The sequence below is a fragment of the Hyperolius riggenbachi genome, chromosome 11 (genome assembly GCF_040937935.1).
Source record: "Hyperolius riggenbachi isolate aHypRig1 chromosome 11, aHypRig1.pri, whole genome shotgun sequence".
Taxonomy (NCBI): domain Eukaryota; kingdom Metazoa; phylum Chordata; class Amphibia; order Anura; family Hyperoliidae; genus Hyperolius; species Hyperolius riggenbachi.
In genome coordinates, this window is record NC_090656.1 from 116,293,132 (window position 1) to 116,308,808 (window position 15,677).

General features: G+C 42.9%; 1 protein-coding gene across 1 annotated transcript in view; it reads left to right on the forward strand.

Annotated features, from left to right (window-relative positions):
• Positions 1–15,677, forward strand: part of LOC137537853 (mucin-2-like) — a 508,651-nt gene that overhangs the window by 199,070 nt on the left and 293,904 nt on the right. The window contains exon 25 of the mRNA XM_068259804.1: positions 13,695–13,738. Within this exon, the coding sequence (XP_068115905.1) occupies positions 13,695–13,738 (44 nt within the window). The remainder of the gene's footprint in view (positions 1–13,694; positions 13,739–15,677) is intronic.

Below are 15,677 nucleotides of genomic sequence, written 5' to 3' on the forward strand. Positions count from 1 at the left end.
CCTCAGCCGCCTGTCCCCTGCCTGCCAGTGCAGGATGCATGCTGGATGCGGATGCCCGCCCTTCGCCACCGGCCCGCCGCCAGACCCATAGGGAGACCCAATCCCCGGTGAGTCAGTCACTCACATTGCTGCATCACTCAGGCTTTCCTTCACGGTCAGTTGTGTGGGGGATGTAATGTTATGTAGACATATTGGGGGGGGGGGGTGGGGGGCTTGGCAAATGTCAAGGGGAACAGAATCAATGAAGGGGATGACAAAGTCGGGGGGGTGCCTTTACGATCTTTGCCTCAGGCAGCAGAAAGTCCAGGACCGGCCCTGGGTGTAGGTATGACATTAACTTATACAGGTAACACATCTCTGCACAGGTATACAATATATTTAATGACCCACGGGGGCACAATCTTAGTTGTTCACTCAGAAAGGTTACAATCTAGCCCATTATATTTTTATATGCATCAGCTTCTTTAAAGTGGAACCATACAGCCCAGGTTTTAGAGAATTGTTCAGATCTATCATGGGCCGTTAGGATAACATTTTCCATTTGTTCTATTGAATTCACCCTACTCCACCATTGCTTCACAGTGGGGGGTGAGTTAGCTCTCCATAGGGCCAGTACAGTAGCTCTCGCTGCATTGATAAGGTGCATGCTCACTGATTTTTTTGTATGCTTTAAATGACATTTTATTATGATGCAAGAGATAAGTTTCTGGGGAAAAAATCAAGCATAGACGTGGAGATTTATTTTATCCAATTGTGAACGTCCTTCCAGAAGGGTCTCAACAGTGGGAAGTCCCAAAAGATATGTAAAAGCGATCCTGGGTCAGAATTACATCGCCAGCAAGTTTCAGGGTTGTTTGGATTTATTATGTGTAATAATGTAGGAGTCCTGTACCAAAAAGAGAGGCTTTTAAAGCTTTGTTCCTGGGTGAGGGTATTAAGGGAGCTTTTATGAGCTAGAGCAAAGATACAATCCCAAGTCTTCCGATCAAAGGACTTACCCAATTCAGTCTCCCACTTTAATTGGTATGGAAGTTTTTCCTGTCCAGAGGTCACCCCAATCAGGTAGGAATATGTCCATGAGACCATATGTCTATGATTCTTTTATGTTTTTAATGAGTTGTGGAAGCTCCGAATTTGGAAGTATTCCCATAAGGGGAAGTTGTCTGATTCTATCAGATGTGAGAGATCAGAAACTTGTTTTATGTTGTCTAGCACTAAAAAATCTTGTGCCGAGGTAGTTGCTCTGCAATCCAACCTTTTAAAAAGGAGATAGATTGTCCTGGTGGGAATTAATAGGTGTAAGAAGGCCTTTTAAATTAGCTAATTTTAGAGTCTTACTTAGACGGAAAAAAGATTTGTGTGAGGCCTCGATCAGAGGATGTTCGGTGAAAGATAAAGTTCTGATAATTGGGGGGGAAGGTGAGATCATATCCTGCTCTAAAGTGATCCAAGGTTTACTTGTCTCATTAGTACAACATTCAAATATTCTACTGAGAGTTGAGACTCAATGGTAGTGAGTTAAGTCAGGAAGGCCAATACCTCCATCCGATTTTGGTAAGATTAAGATCTTATGTTTAAGTCGATTTTTGTCCCCCAAGAAAGTTGTTAATTTGTTTTTGAAATGATGCTAGGAAGCCTTTCGAGAAAATAATTGGGACAACTTGCTTATGTATAAGAAACGAGGGAGTATGTTCATTTTAATTGATGAAAGACGGCCAAACCATGACAAATGCATTTTCCCACCCCATTGGGTTATGTCTTTAACAAGTTGATGTATTAGTGGCTGAAAGTTTACATTGAATAGATCGTTAATCGAAGATGGAAGTGCTATCCCCTGATATTTAATAGAAACTGTGAACCATTGAAGAGGGAGAGACAATTTACAAGCGTCAACTTTTTTAATGTTGATTGATAGGGCTTGTGATTTAGAAAAAATGATTTTAAGATTGGACAATTCCCCATATTCTTTAAATCGTAGCATCAGAGTAGGGATGGTGATCAGTGGGTATTTGAGAAAGAATAGTAGGTCGTCTGCAAAAGCAGAGACCTTGTGTGTGGACTTGTTAATGGTTATCCCTGGGATCGAGGCATCAGCACGTATCATATTTCAAAATGGTTCAAGAGTAATAATGAAAATTAGTGGGAATAGGGGGCACCCCTGTCTCGTTCCATTGGTAATTGAAAAGGGATTGGACAGAAACCCATTCACTCTAACATGAGCTGATGGGCATGAGTAAAGGGATGCTATCCAGTTTAGCATGTTATCTCCCACCCACCAATGATCCAAAGTAGCTAACATAAAATCCTAAGCAACTCTATCAAATGCTTTCTTCGTCGGTTGAGAGTTAAAAAAAACCCACCAAGCGCACAGAAATTGCTGATATTAGTCCAATTGTATTGTCTTTGGCTTCTTGGCCTAGAATAAATCCTGACTAGTCTGCATGGATAGCATTGGGGATTAAAGGTAGTATTTTGTATTTTGGAAAAGAGTTTTATGTCAAGGTTTAACAGTGAGATTGGCCTATAGCTTGCACATTGGTTGGGGTCTTTACCGGGTTTAGGGATAACTGTTATATATGCTTCTGGTGTTTGATTGGGTATGAGTGAGTCAGGAGATAGAGTCCCAAAAGCTCTAACAAAGGGTGTATCAAGCTCAGTTTTAAACATTGTGTAATAGTGAGAAGAGAAGCCGTCTGAGCCTGGGCATTTACTTGGTTTCAGGAATTTAACAGCATTGTGAATTCGTCTGTGGAGATAGGAACATTTAAATCTTTAAGAGCTTCGTGAGAAATTTTGGGTAAACCAAAACTATGAAGGAAGGATCATATCTTTTCCTTTCAAATTTGGATCAAATCCGCAGAGTTGTGGGGTGCTTGAAGGTTATACAAGGAACTGTAGAAGTCACGGAAGGCTTCTGCAATGTCTTCCACCTTCTGCCTCTTGCTCTGGTCTCCTATGACTATCTGTTTAATGAGAGTGGCTTCTATTTTGGTTCTTAAGCATCTAGCAAGCACTTTACCACTTTTGTTGCCCTGTTCATAGAATATTTTTTAGTCATCATGAGTTTATTCTTGACTTGGAACTTAAGTAAAGATAGAAGGTTCTTCCTTAACTCAATGAGTTCTTGCAGAGTTTCTGAAGCTTGGGATTGTTTATGTTGATTTTCAAGGGATCTAATTTTGTTAGTGAGTCCATTAATTATTTCTATTTTTTCCTTTTGGCTTTGGCTCCGATTTTCATCAGAAAACCCCTCATCATAGCTTTGTGTGCTTCCCAAGTGAGAAGATCATTGGAAGCTGAGTTAGTATTAGTATTAAAATAGTCAGTAAGATGAGATCTCAGTTGGTCTTGGGTGAGTTTATCATTAAGCAGGAAAGGGTTAAGTTTCCAGCTCAGAGAAGTGGGATGTCTCTCTGGAAGTTGAAGAGTCATGGTGATTGGGGCATGGTCTGAAAGGGAATGGATGCCAATCTCTGTAGATTTGAGTAGGCCTAGATCTAGAAAGAGATAGTCTATTCTGGAGTATTTGGAGCAAGAGGCAGAAAAGTGGGTGTAATCTCTTGTGTCTGGGTGTAAAAACCTCCAGGCATTGCACAATGACAGCTTGTCCAAATGTTGTTTTATATATATTCAGGGCCCTGTATAAAACAGCTGAAGTACCTGAAGAAGAGTCAATCAATGGATTCAGGGGAACATTTAAATCCCCTCCGACCAGGAGCATGCCCTCATGAAAACCAAGGAGGTTGTTTAGAGTTTTGGCTAAGAAAGCTGGATGACCTGAGTTAGGCGTGTAAATTGAGGCTAAAGTAATAATTTTGTCATTAGCGTTACCTTTTAAAAAGATATAACGGACCTCAGGATCTATTTCTTGGTCAAGTAGAGTGAAGGGAATGCTTTTATGTATCAGAATTGATACTCCCCTGGTTTTCCCTATTGGGCATCCTGCATAGTAGGAGGTGGGAAATCTGTAATTTTTCAGTATAGGTGCGTATGTACTTGGAAAATGCGTTTCCTGCAACAGTGCAAAATGAATCTTCTCTTTATGTAGACGATTCAGTAGCATGGATCGTTTTTCTGGGCTAGTTAGCCCATTGACATTTAAGGAAAGCACCTTCCAATGCATTTTGGTAATTGTATTCATATTTCCACTGGGGGGTATAAACACCCCTTAAAGATAGATGTAAGAGAGTTTAAGGATATACAGGATAGAAAGGCAAGAAAAAAAGGGAAAAAGGGACAGAGGTAGTATTTGAGAAAGTGCATTAACAACAACGCTGAGGGTATCTGGTTTCCACTCAAGATATATTATGGTACAGAGCTGTGCAAGCCAATAATACTGATGTTGAGTAGGTTTCGTATTTGGTTTTGAAAGAATCCTGGTGTGGCACAACAAGTTGTGCAATAGATAAATTGGGACAATTTGGTTAGAGAGCAAAAAAAAGCTCACTGTGGTGGGAGCGGTAAGGTATCTACCAACACACGTGGAGGACTTTACCATATAAGGGGCCAACACTGTAAGGCCTAAAATATTATTATTATTATGAGGAGATCAGCTAAGGTATGATCATAGGAGGTGGAAGATATATCTATGTATTTGAGGAGCTAGAGAGTTTAAGTAGCATAATATATCTTGCTATGTGGGGATGACAAAAACTTTGTGCGTTTTTGAAAAATAAAGAGGTTATTGGGTATCCAATAAATCATTGCAAGTTATGATTAACTAGGTAGTCATATAAATACATTCCAAACTGAGCATAATAGGCTAAAATGAGAGTTAGACTGGTAGCTCACATGAGTTAAGGATAAGCAAAATTAACATGTAAAGTATAACCTATATTTAACCTTCCTGGCGGTAACCCCAAGCTGAGCTCGGGGTAAGCCGCCGCGGAGGATTTCTCAGGCCCTGCTGGGTCTATTTTCATAAAAAAAAAATTAGTTTTCGGGTCGATCGCCGCCAATGCGCCGCTACCCGCCGGGATACAGGCCCCCCCCGCATACCCCTTGCGCAGCCTGGCCAATCGCCGCCAGGCTGCACTATGGGGTGGATCGGGACTCCCTGTGACGTCACGACGTCGATGACATCACTCCGACGGGGGAAACCCTGAAGGAAATCCCGTTTAGAACAGGATTTCCGGATGGGCTTGATTGCCGGCGGCGATCGGAGGGGTGAGAGGAAGGCCGCAGGGAGGGGGGAATCATGTAGCTAGCGCTGGGTTAGCTACATGTTAAAAAAAAAAATAGGCTTGAAAAACCTCCCGCGGCCACGCAGCCGCAGAACAATTGACCGCCAGGAGGGTTAAATGCAAGTTTGTGTCTCACAGGCTAGTATTTAACCAATAATCTTATCAGAAACAGTGATTATAATGAGCCATTGAAACTTATTCCCTGATGTAAAAGAGGAAGGGAAAGTTTTTATCCACTTGGCGTATTATCAGTAGAAGTGAAAAAGGGGATCAGGCACATGGAATCCACAATATAATGTTCAGATATGCAGATGCAAAAGTCACCTGTCTGAGGAGTTGTAGGCCCATGATAGGAGTTCAGTCCTCAGAGCTCGATGAATGATTTGAGCCAGATATTTGTGATTTATCATTCTTCTTTAGTGGCAAAGACAGGCATCAATTCACTAAGCTTTATCAAATGCTTTATCAAACGTTTGATAATTTGCCTCATGGGTAAAATCTAATTTTCAATTCACTAAGGTGTTATAGATTTATCGAATGTTTTATTCATTCATTCATAATTCATTTGATAAATATATTACACCTTAGTGATTTCAAAATTAGATTTTACCCATGAGGCAAATTATCAAACGTTTGATAAAGCGTTTGATAAAGCTTAGTGAATTGATGCCTATGTCTTCGCCACTAAAGAAGAATTGATGCCACAGAGTTGTCTGGAATCGCAACACTTACAGGATCGGATGTTTGGGGAGTTTTTTTGGGTGTGGAGGCAGATTCAGATAGTGGGATGGGGAGATCTGTGTACCAGTCCGGCAGGTCAGGTATTTGAATATCCAGCGTGCCACAAAAGTTAGGTAAATCTGTAGTAGTGCGAAGAAGAGCTATGTGTCCTCTTATAGTAATCGCCAATGTAAAAGGGAAATGCCAGCGGTATTGAATGTTTTTCTCTCTCAGAATTTTTAGGAGAGGTTTTAAAGAGACTCCGTAACAAAAATTGCATCCTGTTTTTTATCATCCTACAAGTTCCAAAAGCTATTCTAATGTGTTCTGGCTTACTGCAGCACTTTGTACTATCACAGTCTCTGTAATAAATCAACTTATCTCTCTCTTGTCAGACTTGTCAGCCTGTGTCTGGAAGGCTGCCAAGTTCTTCAGTGTTGTGGTTCTGCTATGAACTCCCCCTTCCAGGCCCCTCTATGCACACTGCCTGTGTGTTATTTAGAATAGAGCAGCTTCTCTCTTCTCTCTTATCTTTTACAAGCTGGATAAATCGTCCTCTGAGCAGGCTGGGCTTTCACATACTGAAGAATTACAGACAAGGGCAAAGCTTTTTGCAGTAGGAAACAAGCAGCCTGAAACTTCAGTGCATGAGAGATGCAGGGGGAAAGAAACACACAAATGATCTCTTGAGATTCAAAAGGAAGGCTGTATACAGCCTGCTTGTGTATGGATGTATTTTCTATGTGTGGACATACTGTACATCAACCTACTTCCTGTTTTGGTGGCCATTTTGTTTGTTTATAAACAAACTTTTTAAAACTGTTTTTAACCACTTTTAATGCGGCGGGGAGCGGCGAAATTGTGACAGAGGGTAATAGGAGATGTCCCTTAACGAACTGGTATGTTTACTTTTGTGTGATTTTAACAATACAGATTCTCTTTAAGGCTCTGCGGTTGTTTAGTGTGAGGGGAGAGAGATCTTGAAAAAGTTTAATGGACACCTCGTTAAACAGGATATCATCCTCAGATCTGGAAATTATTACAGCTGTTGGGTCATTTCTCTAGAGGTTCTAAACCGCCTGTCGACTGAGATTCGTCATCTGCCTCCATGTGTGTCGTTGTCATCTTAGAAGCCGCTGTATTACTTCTAGTTTGCTGGGTTCTGAACATCTCAGAAATGTTCTTGCCAGGCTGAGATTGTGGAGTTTTTAGGGCTCCATCTTTAGCCTGAGCCTTCCCCTCCTTAACCATAGTTGCACGTTTGTTGTGGAGTCTCCTCGGGTGCTTTTATGGAGCTTAAAAGGCCGTCATTGTCGGGAGCTCTGTGTTTAGGTGGCCATGTGCAGCATATGGTGAGTAGTGATGAGTGAAATAGATTGATTTTTGGAGAAAGGGGGTGGCTCTCCCCACAAAAAAAGGGATTTGAGTCTTCGGAAGAACCTAAGAAATGGAAACTTTATTATAGCCACAGTTCACTAAGATCTTGGTAGTGATAGGGCAAGTGAAAACTTCAACACATGATCGGGAATTTTAAGTATTGATATACTAAACAAGCTTGCCTTATTAAAGTGTAGCGATACTTTTTTACAGTGAGTGTTATCACTCCGTTCCTTTAAGTTGTCACCTCTGTTGTTCTTACATGCAGTAGATAGTGAGGGTAGGAGCACACACAGGCAGGATGTAGCCCCTTCCTCCTCTGCTAGGACTATTACAGCTAACCTGCAGGTGGACCTGCGTATGGCAACCAGAGAAGGAGAGAGAGACTGTGTCTCTGTGTGGCTACGTCTCTCCGTGGCTATGTGTATTGGTGTGTGTGTGTGCATGTCTGTGCCTGTGTATACATATGCTTGATGTCTCTCTCTTCCTCCCTCTCTGTGTGCCTGCTGTGTATTTCTCTCTATACAGAGTCCCCTTCTACATACAATACTAAAAAATAAAGCAGACAGTTCAGAATCCTTTACTTTACATTGAACTCTCCAGTAACACTCCACTTAATGACATGTCAGGCCAGGTGATAATTTCTTGCACACTTTAGTGTTAATATCACTTGCATTCCTCTCTGTGATTTAACATTCACCTTTTTTTTTCTTCTAGGTGATATTTCACAACTTGTCTATAAAATACATTTTAAACCACTTGCAAAATAATTATGATACCTTTTCATTAATTTTTTGGTACTTTTTCAATTACAAAGTGCTTAAAAGGTATTTTAAAAAGTTGAAAAATTATCTCCTAGGAGAAAAACCAGGAAAAAGTTAATTGCAAATGGGCCCATTTTTAAGTTTAGAAATCAGTCATTATCTTAAAGAGACACTGAAGCGAAAAAAAAATATGATATAGTGAATTGGTTGTGTACTATGAATAATTACTAGAAGATTAGCAGCAAAGAAAATATTCTCATACTTTTATTTTCAGGTATATAGTGTTTTTTCTAACATTGCATCATTCTATAATATCTGCAGATTACACAACACTCAGCATTCAAAATGAGTCTTTCAGAGCAGTCTGTGAAGTAATGACCTCTCCTCTAGCAGAGGAAAAGTAAATACTCCAGGAACAGTTGAGATAATAAAAGTCAGATAACAGCCCTCTCCAGGACTAAGTTAGTCGGAGAGCTTAATGGCTTGTTTGCATAGAGATAACAACTGGAGTTTCTCAACTCTTCCTGTATTGGAAACAATTACACTGATGTATCTGATCTTAAGGTGGCCATACACTGGCCCGATTCGCGGCCGTTTCGACAGCAGATTCGATCCTGGGATAGAATCTGCTGCCAATCGTTCGCGCTAAACGCACCCGCCGATCCGATTTCCTCCCGAAATCTGATCGGTCCGTCGATCGCGCCGTGCGGGAAATTACCCTCGATCGCCCGCGGGTAGGGAGCGCGTCGCTAGTGGCGGCCGATCCGATCAGGTATACATTACCTGACGCTGGCTCCCGGGCGTCTTCTCTGCATCTTCTCCGCGCTGCATCCGCTCCATCCCGGCGCTTCCTGTCACTGCAGTGACCAGGAAGTTCAAATAGAAGATGCCCGGGAGCCAGCGTCAGGTAATGTATGCGCGGGGGGGGGGGGGGGGACAGGCGGCAGCGGCGGCTCCACAGATTGTGATCGGTTTCAGGCTGAAATCGATTCACAATCTGTTTGCAGTAAAGGCAGCCATACGATCCCTCTCTGATCAGATTCGATCAGATAGGGATCTGTCAGCTGGTCGATCTAATAGCAAATCGACCAGTGTATGGCTACCTTTAATGTTTTATTTCTTAGCTGTGCTACACATACAAATCATAATATCATCATTTTTTTTTCGCTTCAGTGTCTCTTTAAAGTGGACCCAAATTAAAAATACAAGATTTCAGAAATAAAATCTGTTTTCTAAGTTATAATAATAAATAGCAGCCTTTTTTCAGCTGCATGGTGAGAAATATAAAATATTTTACATTTATTGGAGGAACCCCTCCCTTCCTTTCAAATTGCCGGGATTTTTCCGGCAAACTGGTGGAGTAGATGGTGTCCAGCAATGGAGGAATTGCTAATGGCTGCCACCTGTATAACCCTAGTTATGCAAAGAGGAGGGTGAAAAGCATGCACTGAAATGATCATAGGTTTGAAGGAGTGTTTATTTAGCTTTGTATGTGTCAGAGTGGTGCAACTAAATATTTTTAATTAAAAAAATGTTTGGTTTGGGTCCGCTTTAAAGGATACCCGAAGTGACATGTGACATGATGAGATAGTGTTATAAAATGGGATTAGAAAAATTGTTCTTTTAAAAACAAAGTCCTCAGGAGACAGTAAAATGTGGATGTGGATTTTAATTAAACGTTATTGATCTTCGCAGATGTTCAATATTCAATAAGGTACAGTTCTTTGGTACATCAAAAATCAGTTACAAAAGATATAAAAAACAGAATGAGTATATTGCTGTGTAATCTGTATATCGAATCTATTGTCTGTAGTAATCTTCTTTGAACATATGTATATTTGTATATGTGTCTGTCATGTAAAGAAAATGAAAGAATGTGTGAATGAGTGTGTGTGAATGAGTGTGTGTGAGTGAGTGAGTGAGTCAGTCCGTCCAGACTTTCCTGCTGGTTCTTATATACATCTTAGGTCTCAGTATCCCTACTGCTTTGCCTTCTGATTGGACCATCAATAATGCTACTACATATGGTTAATAAAGCCTCCTTTGCTAACTCAGACTAACGTAGGGTTGAGTCACGTCACATAATAACCAGCTGTCGACTACGTAACCAGGACACAATTCCTGCAACCCGAAGCCTAGTTTGACAGATATCTATATTTTACACTCCTAATGAGAATTGGTCTTGACATCTGTGACCTTAAATTCCACAAGGAAAGGACCACATGCCCAACTGACTCCTGAATGTTCATTTTAAATCCTAGCATTATATACCGACTGTATATCCATTAACCAATATTGTATAAGTATCACTATATTAAACAATAGCTTTGATATCTCAATCTCATGACACCGTATACCAATAACTTAACCTCTCCAAATGGCAGGACCCTTAGCCAAGTGCAGAAATCAAGTCATCAAATATTTTATATCATTTGATTAAAATCTCAAAACATTCAACATATAACATATGGACATGGGTATGTACAGTGCCTAGCACACAAATAACTATGCTGTGTTCCTTTTTTTCTTTCTCTGCCTGAAAGAGTTAAATATCAGGTATGTAAGTGGCTGACTCAGTCCTGACTGAGACAGGAAGTGACTACAGTGTGCCCCTCACTGATATGATATTTTCCTTTTTATCTCTTTCTTGCTCTCAGAAGCCATTTTCTGCTAGGAAAGTGTTTTATAGTTGGAATTTCTTATCAGTGAGGGTCACACTGTAGTCACTTCCTGTCTGAGTCAGGACTGAGTCAGCCACTTACATACCTGATATTTAACTCTTTCAGGCAGAGAAAAAAAAAGGAGCACAGCATAGTTATTTATGTGCTAGGCACTGTACATACGCATGTCTATCTCATCATGTCCCATGTCACTTCGGGTATCCTTTAACCACTCTCCGCCCCCCCCCCCCCCTCCATTCCTCTGCTGGCACCAAGGGGTGTATTCTGACCTTCCCTACTAGAAAACAGATCATTTTAAAATGTCAGTTTTCCACTGAAAAGTGCAAAACCATGACATCTTAAAACATATGTTTTGCAATAACAACTGTAGTTGAGGATTGAAATCTTAACTTTAGAAATCAGTCCTTAAATTAAAGACAAAATCCTTAAAGGACCATTATAGCGAAATAAAGTGAGCAGTTAATATCTGACAGGCTTTGGACTAGTCCATTCCTCATGGCGAGTTCTCTGTATTTATTTTATTCTTTTCAAAAGTATTTCCTGAACGGCAGTTGCTAAGTCAAACTGCCAAAATAGTGTGCAAGTGAGCAGGGAGGCTGGCTGGTATCCTATTATTTTGGCAGCTAGGCTTAGCAACTGCTCTTTAGGAAATTCTTTTAAAGGATAGGTCCGGGGTAAAAAACAAACAAACAAACAGATCTACTTACCTGGGGCTTGTAACAATGTGTGGTGTTTGGTGCACACTCAGAGTATTCAGATTGTTGGTGATCCGCAGTATCACCAATAATGCTGATATATCCGATTATGTGGCGATCTGCGGAATCACCAATAATGCGGATATTTATTAGTAACTCTGGATACCAGGTATAACGACAGTGGAAAACCCACCACACTGATATCTTTAAGAGGACTGGCTACCTCTAAAAGAGAAACGCAGTGTGTGCGATTCTGCGACTAGATGATGTAACGCTAGAATCGCGTTCCCCAGCAGCAATGATATACTGGGGAACCCCTGAGACCTCCGCAAGGAGGGATTCAGCAGAATAAACCCTTTAGTGGGAGAACCACTAAAGGGGGCAAAGTCAGACGGAAACGGTTCGGTAGCAAACTGGCTGCGAGGTACCGAATCGTGAAACAGAGAGCAGAGTCAGAAATCTAGCCAAGGTCAGTAACGGAAATCAGATAGGCGGGGGTACAAGGTCAGAAAGCCGAACTCGTAGTGAAATAGACAAGCAGAGGTTCGGCAACGGGAGATCAGAAAATGGCACAGATAACAATAGTGCTTGCGAATATATTGGCAAAACCAATATATTCAGACTTGATTGAGGATAGTGTTGGTGTGTGACAGGCCCTGAGGCCTGTGAGGGAAGAACCGGACCACAGCCTCGACGTAAAGTACGCCGAGAGGCCTGTGACCGAACGGTGGATCGCACCGCCGATGCGGACGTTTCTCCGCGTTCCGCATGCGACCATGTGGTGGATGGTGCCGCTGATGCGGACGCGGACAAACCTCCGCGTTCCGCTTGCTGAATGCGGTCAGGCCGCCGTCTTATGACAGGGCTTCCTCCATCTCCTGGCATGAGGGCTGTTATAAGCTGCCGGATGTCAATACACGGTGAGCCATGCCTCCTGAGGAAATGAGCAGATGCTCGTGAAACATGTCGAAGGCTGAGAGTGGGGTCACCACATGCTTGCTTAGCCGCCTGACTGCACCCAGCTGCACCGGACTCAGCATTACCCTAACACGTGACAACATTTTAACTCCTATCTCTGGAGTGGACTGCCAGACACACAACATTACCTGGACTCCATGATTGGGACTGTCATCGTCAGCTTGAGTACAATAGAGCTGCGCTGCTTTTGGTCCGAAAGGTGTCCCCCCATAAGTGCCCTCTCTGTCTTTTATTGCTGACCTGTGCCTCTGTCTCACTGGCCACGTGCCATCCTGTGTCCCAGCTTCCCTTCTATGTCCAGTGTCCCCCTGTGCCTCTCCAGCACAGGGAGGCAGATGGGACACAGGAGGACTCTAGGGGCACAGGATTGCAGAGGGGACATTGGGGGGGGGGGGGGGCGGTGATATACAGAAGGAAACGGGGGACATCAGCCAGAGGGAAGACGGAGGGCACAGGGGGGCATATAGGACACTGGGGACACAGAAGGATGCATGGGGACAAAATAATTTTTTTGGGGGGGGACATCTACAAGACGCCCCTGGACCATAGGCACACCAGGTTAAATATATATATATATGCTGTATATATATATGTTGTTTATTTCCCTCTGGCTTTGACCTCTAAACCTGGGTGCATCTAATAGTCCGGAGCGTCTTATAGACAAAAACATACGGTAGATCAGTTTTTTTACCGCAGATGTTTCATTTAAAAACAAAGAAAGCCCAGAGAATCCCCCATGAGGATATGGGCTAGCCAAAGACCTGTCAGATTTTAACTGCTTACTTTTTTTCTGATATAGTGGTCCTTTAACTTTAGGACTGCATGAGGTAAATTGCTTACTAAATGATTTATCACCATGGTGATAACAGTAAAAACAGCACAGAATCATTATTAAAACAGGAGATAAGCTTAGTAAATTGTGGCCTGTGTGGGCCAATTCCCAGGCTTTTGTCAATTTTTTGGCTTAATGTGAATAAGAAAGTGCTCCCATAATGCATCTGCTCTATTCAGTGAGTGAATATTCAAGCCCTTTATGTCCCTGAAAGCCAAGTATAACATCCAAAGCCACTAAAAGTACCAACCTTTTCTCCAATGAAAATCAATGCTACACATAAATTTACCCTATGGAGGGCAATTTTAGATTTATTTTGATCCTTTCTACAATTATCCTAATAGTTCTAGTTTACCACATCTTAGCTGGGCACTTTCTAAAACATATTTAGATTGTTTTCCATTTGGTTGGTATTTTTTTTTGGTTTTTTTTGTGTTCTTATTGGGAATTGTTTTTTTTTTCAGCACCTGCACAACCGAAGGCATTATTTGTACTTATAATGTATCTGGTAAGTTTCTGTGGAACGTCACTTGATTTGCCACTCTGACTATTTACATATAGCTTGTTAATGATGTAAATTCACTGCATTGGGACCAACCTCCATCAAATCCTAATACTGTAGGTGTCATAACAGCGTACATTTGACAAGGACGCCTGCAAAAAAGGATGCCTGATATAGACCAAAAAAGCCATATTTAGCTATAAAAGGCACCTAGAGTAGCAGAGATGCCAAATGTGGATACAAAAAGCACATGGTGTAGCCGAAAAGCTAGTTTTAGAAGGGTGCTGTTATAGCTGAAATTTGTTGGGCTATAAAAGGGCGCTGGATATAGTTGAGAAAAGTGATATATTGGAGAAAAGTGATTACTATGACCTAACTTCTCCCTACTCTCACAAAGAAACCCTCCCCGAACCCTCCCTTGGTGGTGCCTAACCTTAAGACCACCCCTGGTGATGCCTAACTCTAAGACACCCCCCCCTCCCTTCCCCAGTGGTACCTAACCCTAAGACCCCATTGGAGGTGCCTAACCCTTCAATGACATTCAAATCTATGCAGGAGCCCTTTTTACACGATGATGGCTCAAGCGCCCTTTTCGGCTGATACCGCCATAACAACACAGTGTAATTTGTAGAGGGTTTGGATATTAATGCACAACCAACACTGGTATTGCTTATTAGTGAGGGCACAGAGTTGCTTCTGTTTCCAACAACTGTTGTTATTTTTTTTTAGTTTGACACTTTGAAGGGACTCCGAGCTCTAAATAAAAACGAAATTGGTACTCACCTGGGGCTTTCTGCAGCCCGCCGTAAATCTGGAGGTCCCACGGCGGCGTCCTGGCTCCTCTCCCAGGGCCTGTCCAGAAACCGCTGCTCCCGGCCACACTGGTCCCGAGTGTCGGGCTCCTTCTTCCATAAACGTCACGTCTGTCGTATCCACGCCAGCCGCCTCACATCATCATGGCGGCCGGCGTGATAGTACTGCGCATGCGCGATTAAACCATGCATGCGCAGTACTGTCATGCCGGCTGCCTCGCGTCATCACGGTTTAATCGCGCATGTGCAGTACTGTCACGCCGGCCGCCGTAATGACGGGAGGCGGCTGGCATGATGACGACAGACGTGACGTTTACGGAAGAAGGAGCCTGACACTCGGGCCCAGTGTCGCCGGGAGCTGCTGGGCAGCCATTTCTGGCCAGGCCCTGGGAGAGGAGCCAGGTTGCCGCCGTGGGACCTCCCGACCTACGGTTGGCTGCAGAAAGCCCCAGGTGAGTACCAATTTAGTTTTTATTTAGAGCTCGGAGTCCCTTTAAAGTGGAACTCTAGACAAAAAAAAACCTTTTACAATACAACTTGTGTATTTTTTTTTATCATACAACTGTATTCTCTATTTAACCACCCTGGCGTTCTATTAAGATCGCCAGCGCGGCTGCGGGAGGGTTTTTTTTAAATAAAAAAAAAACTATTACATGCAGCCAACTGAAAGTTGGCTGCATGAAAGCCCACTAGAGGGCGCTCCTGAAGCGTAATTCTGATCGCCTCCGGCGATCAGAATTAACAAGGAAGGCCGCAATGAGCAGCCTTCCTTGTTTCGCTTACCTTGTCGCCATGGCGACGAGCGGAGTGACGTCATGGACGTCAGCCGACGTCCTGACGTCAGCCGCCTTCGACCCAGCCCTTAGCGCTGGCCGGAACTATTGTTCCGGCTGCGCTGGGCTCCGGCGGCTGGGGGGACCCTCTTTCGCCACTGCACGCGGCAGATCGCCGCGCTGCGGCGGCGATCAGGTAGCACACGCGGCTGGCAAAGTGCCGGCTGCGTGTGCTCCTTATTATTTGGCGCAAATCGGCCCAGCAGGGCCTGAGCGGCAGCCTCCGGCGGTAATGGACGAGCTGAGCTCGTCCATACCGCTAGGATGGTTAAAAAACAGTATCCTACCACACAGATTACT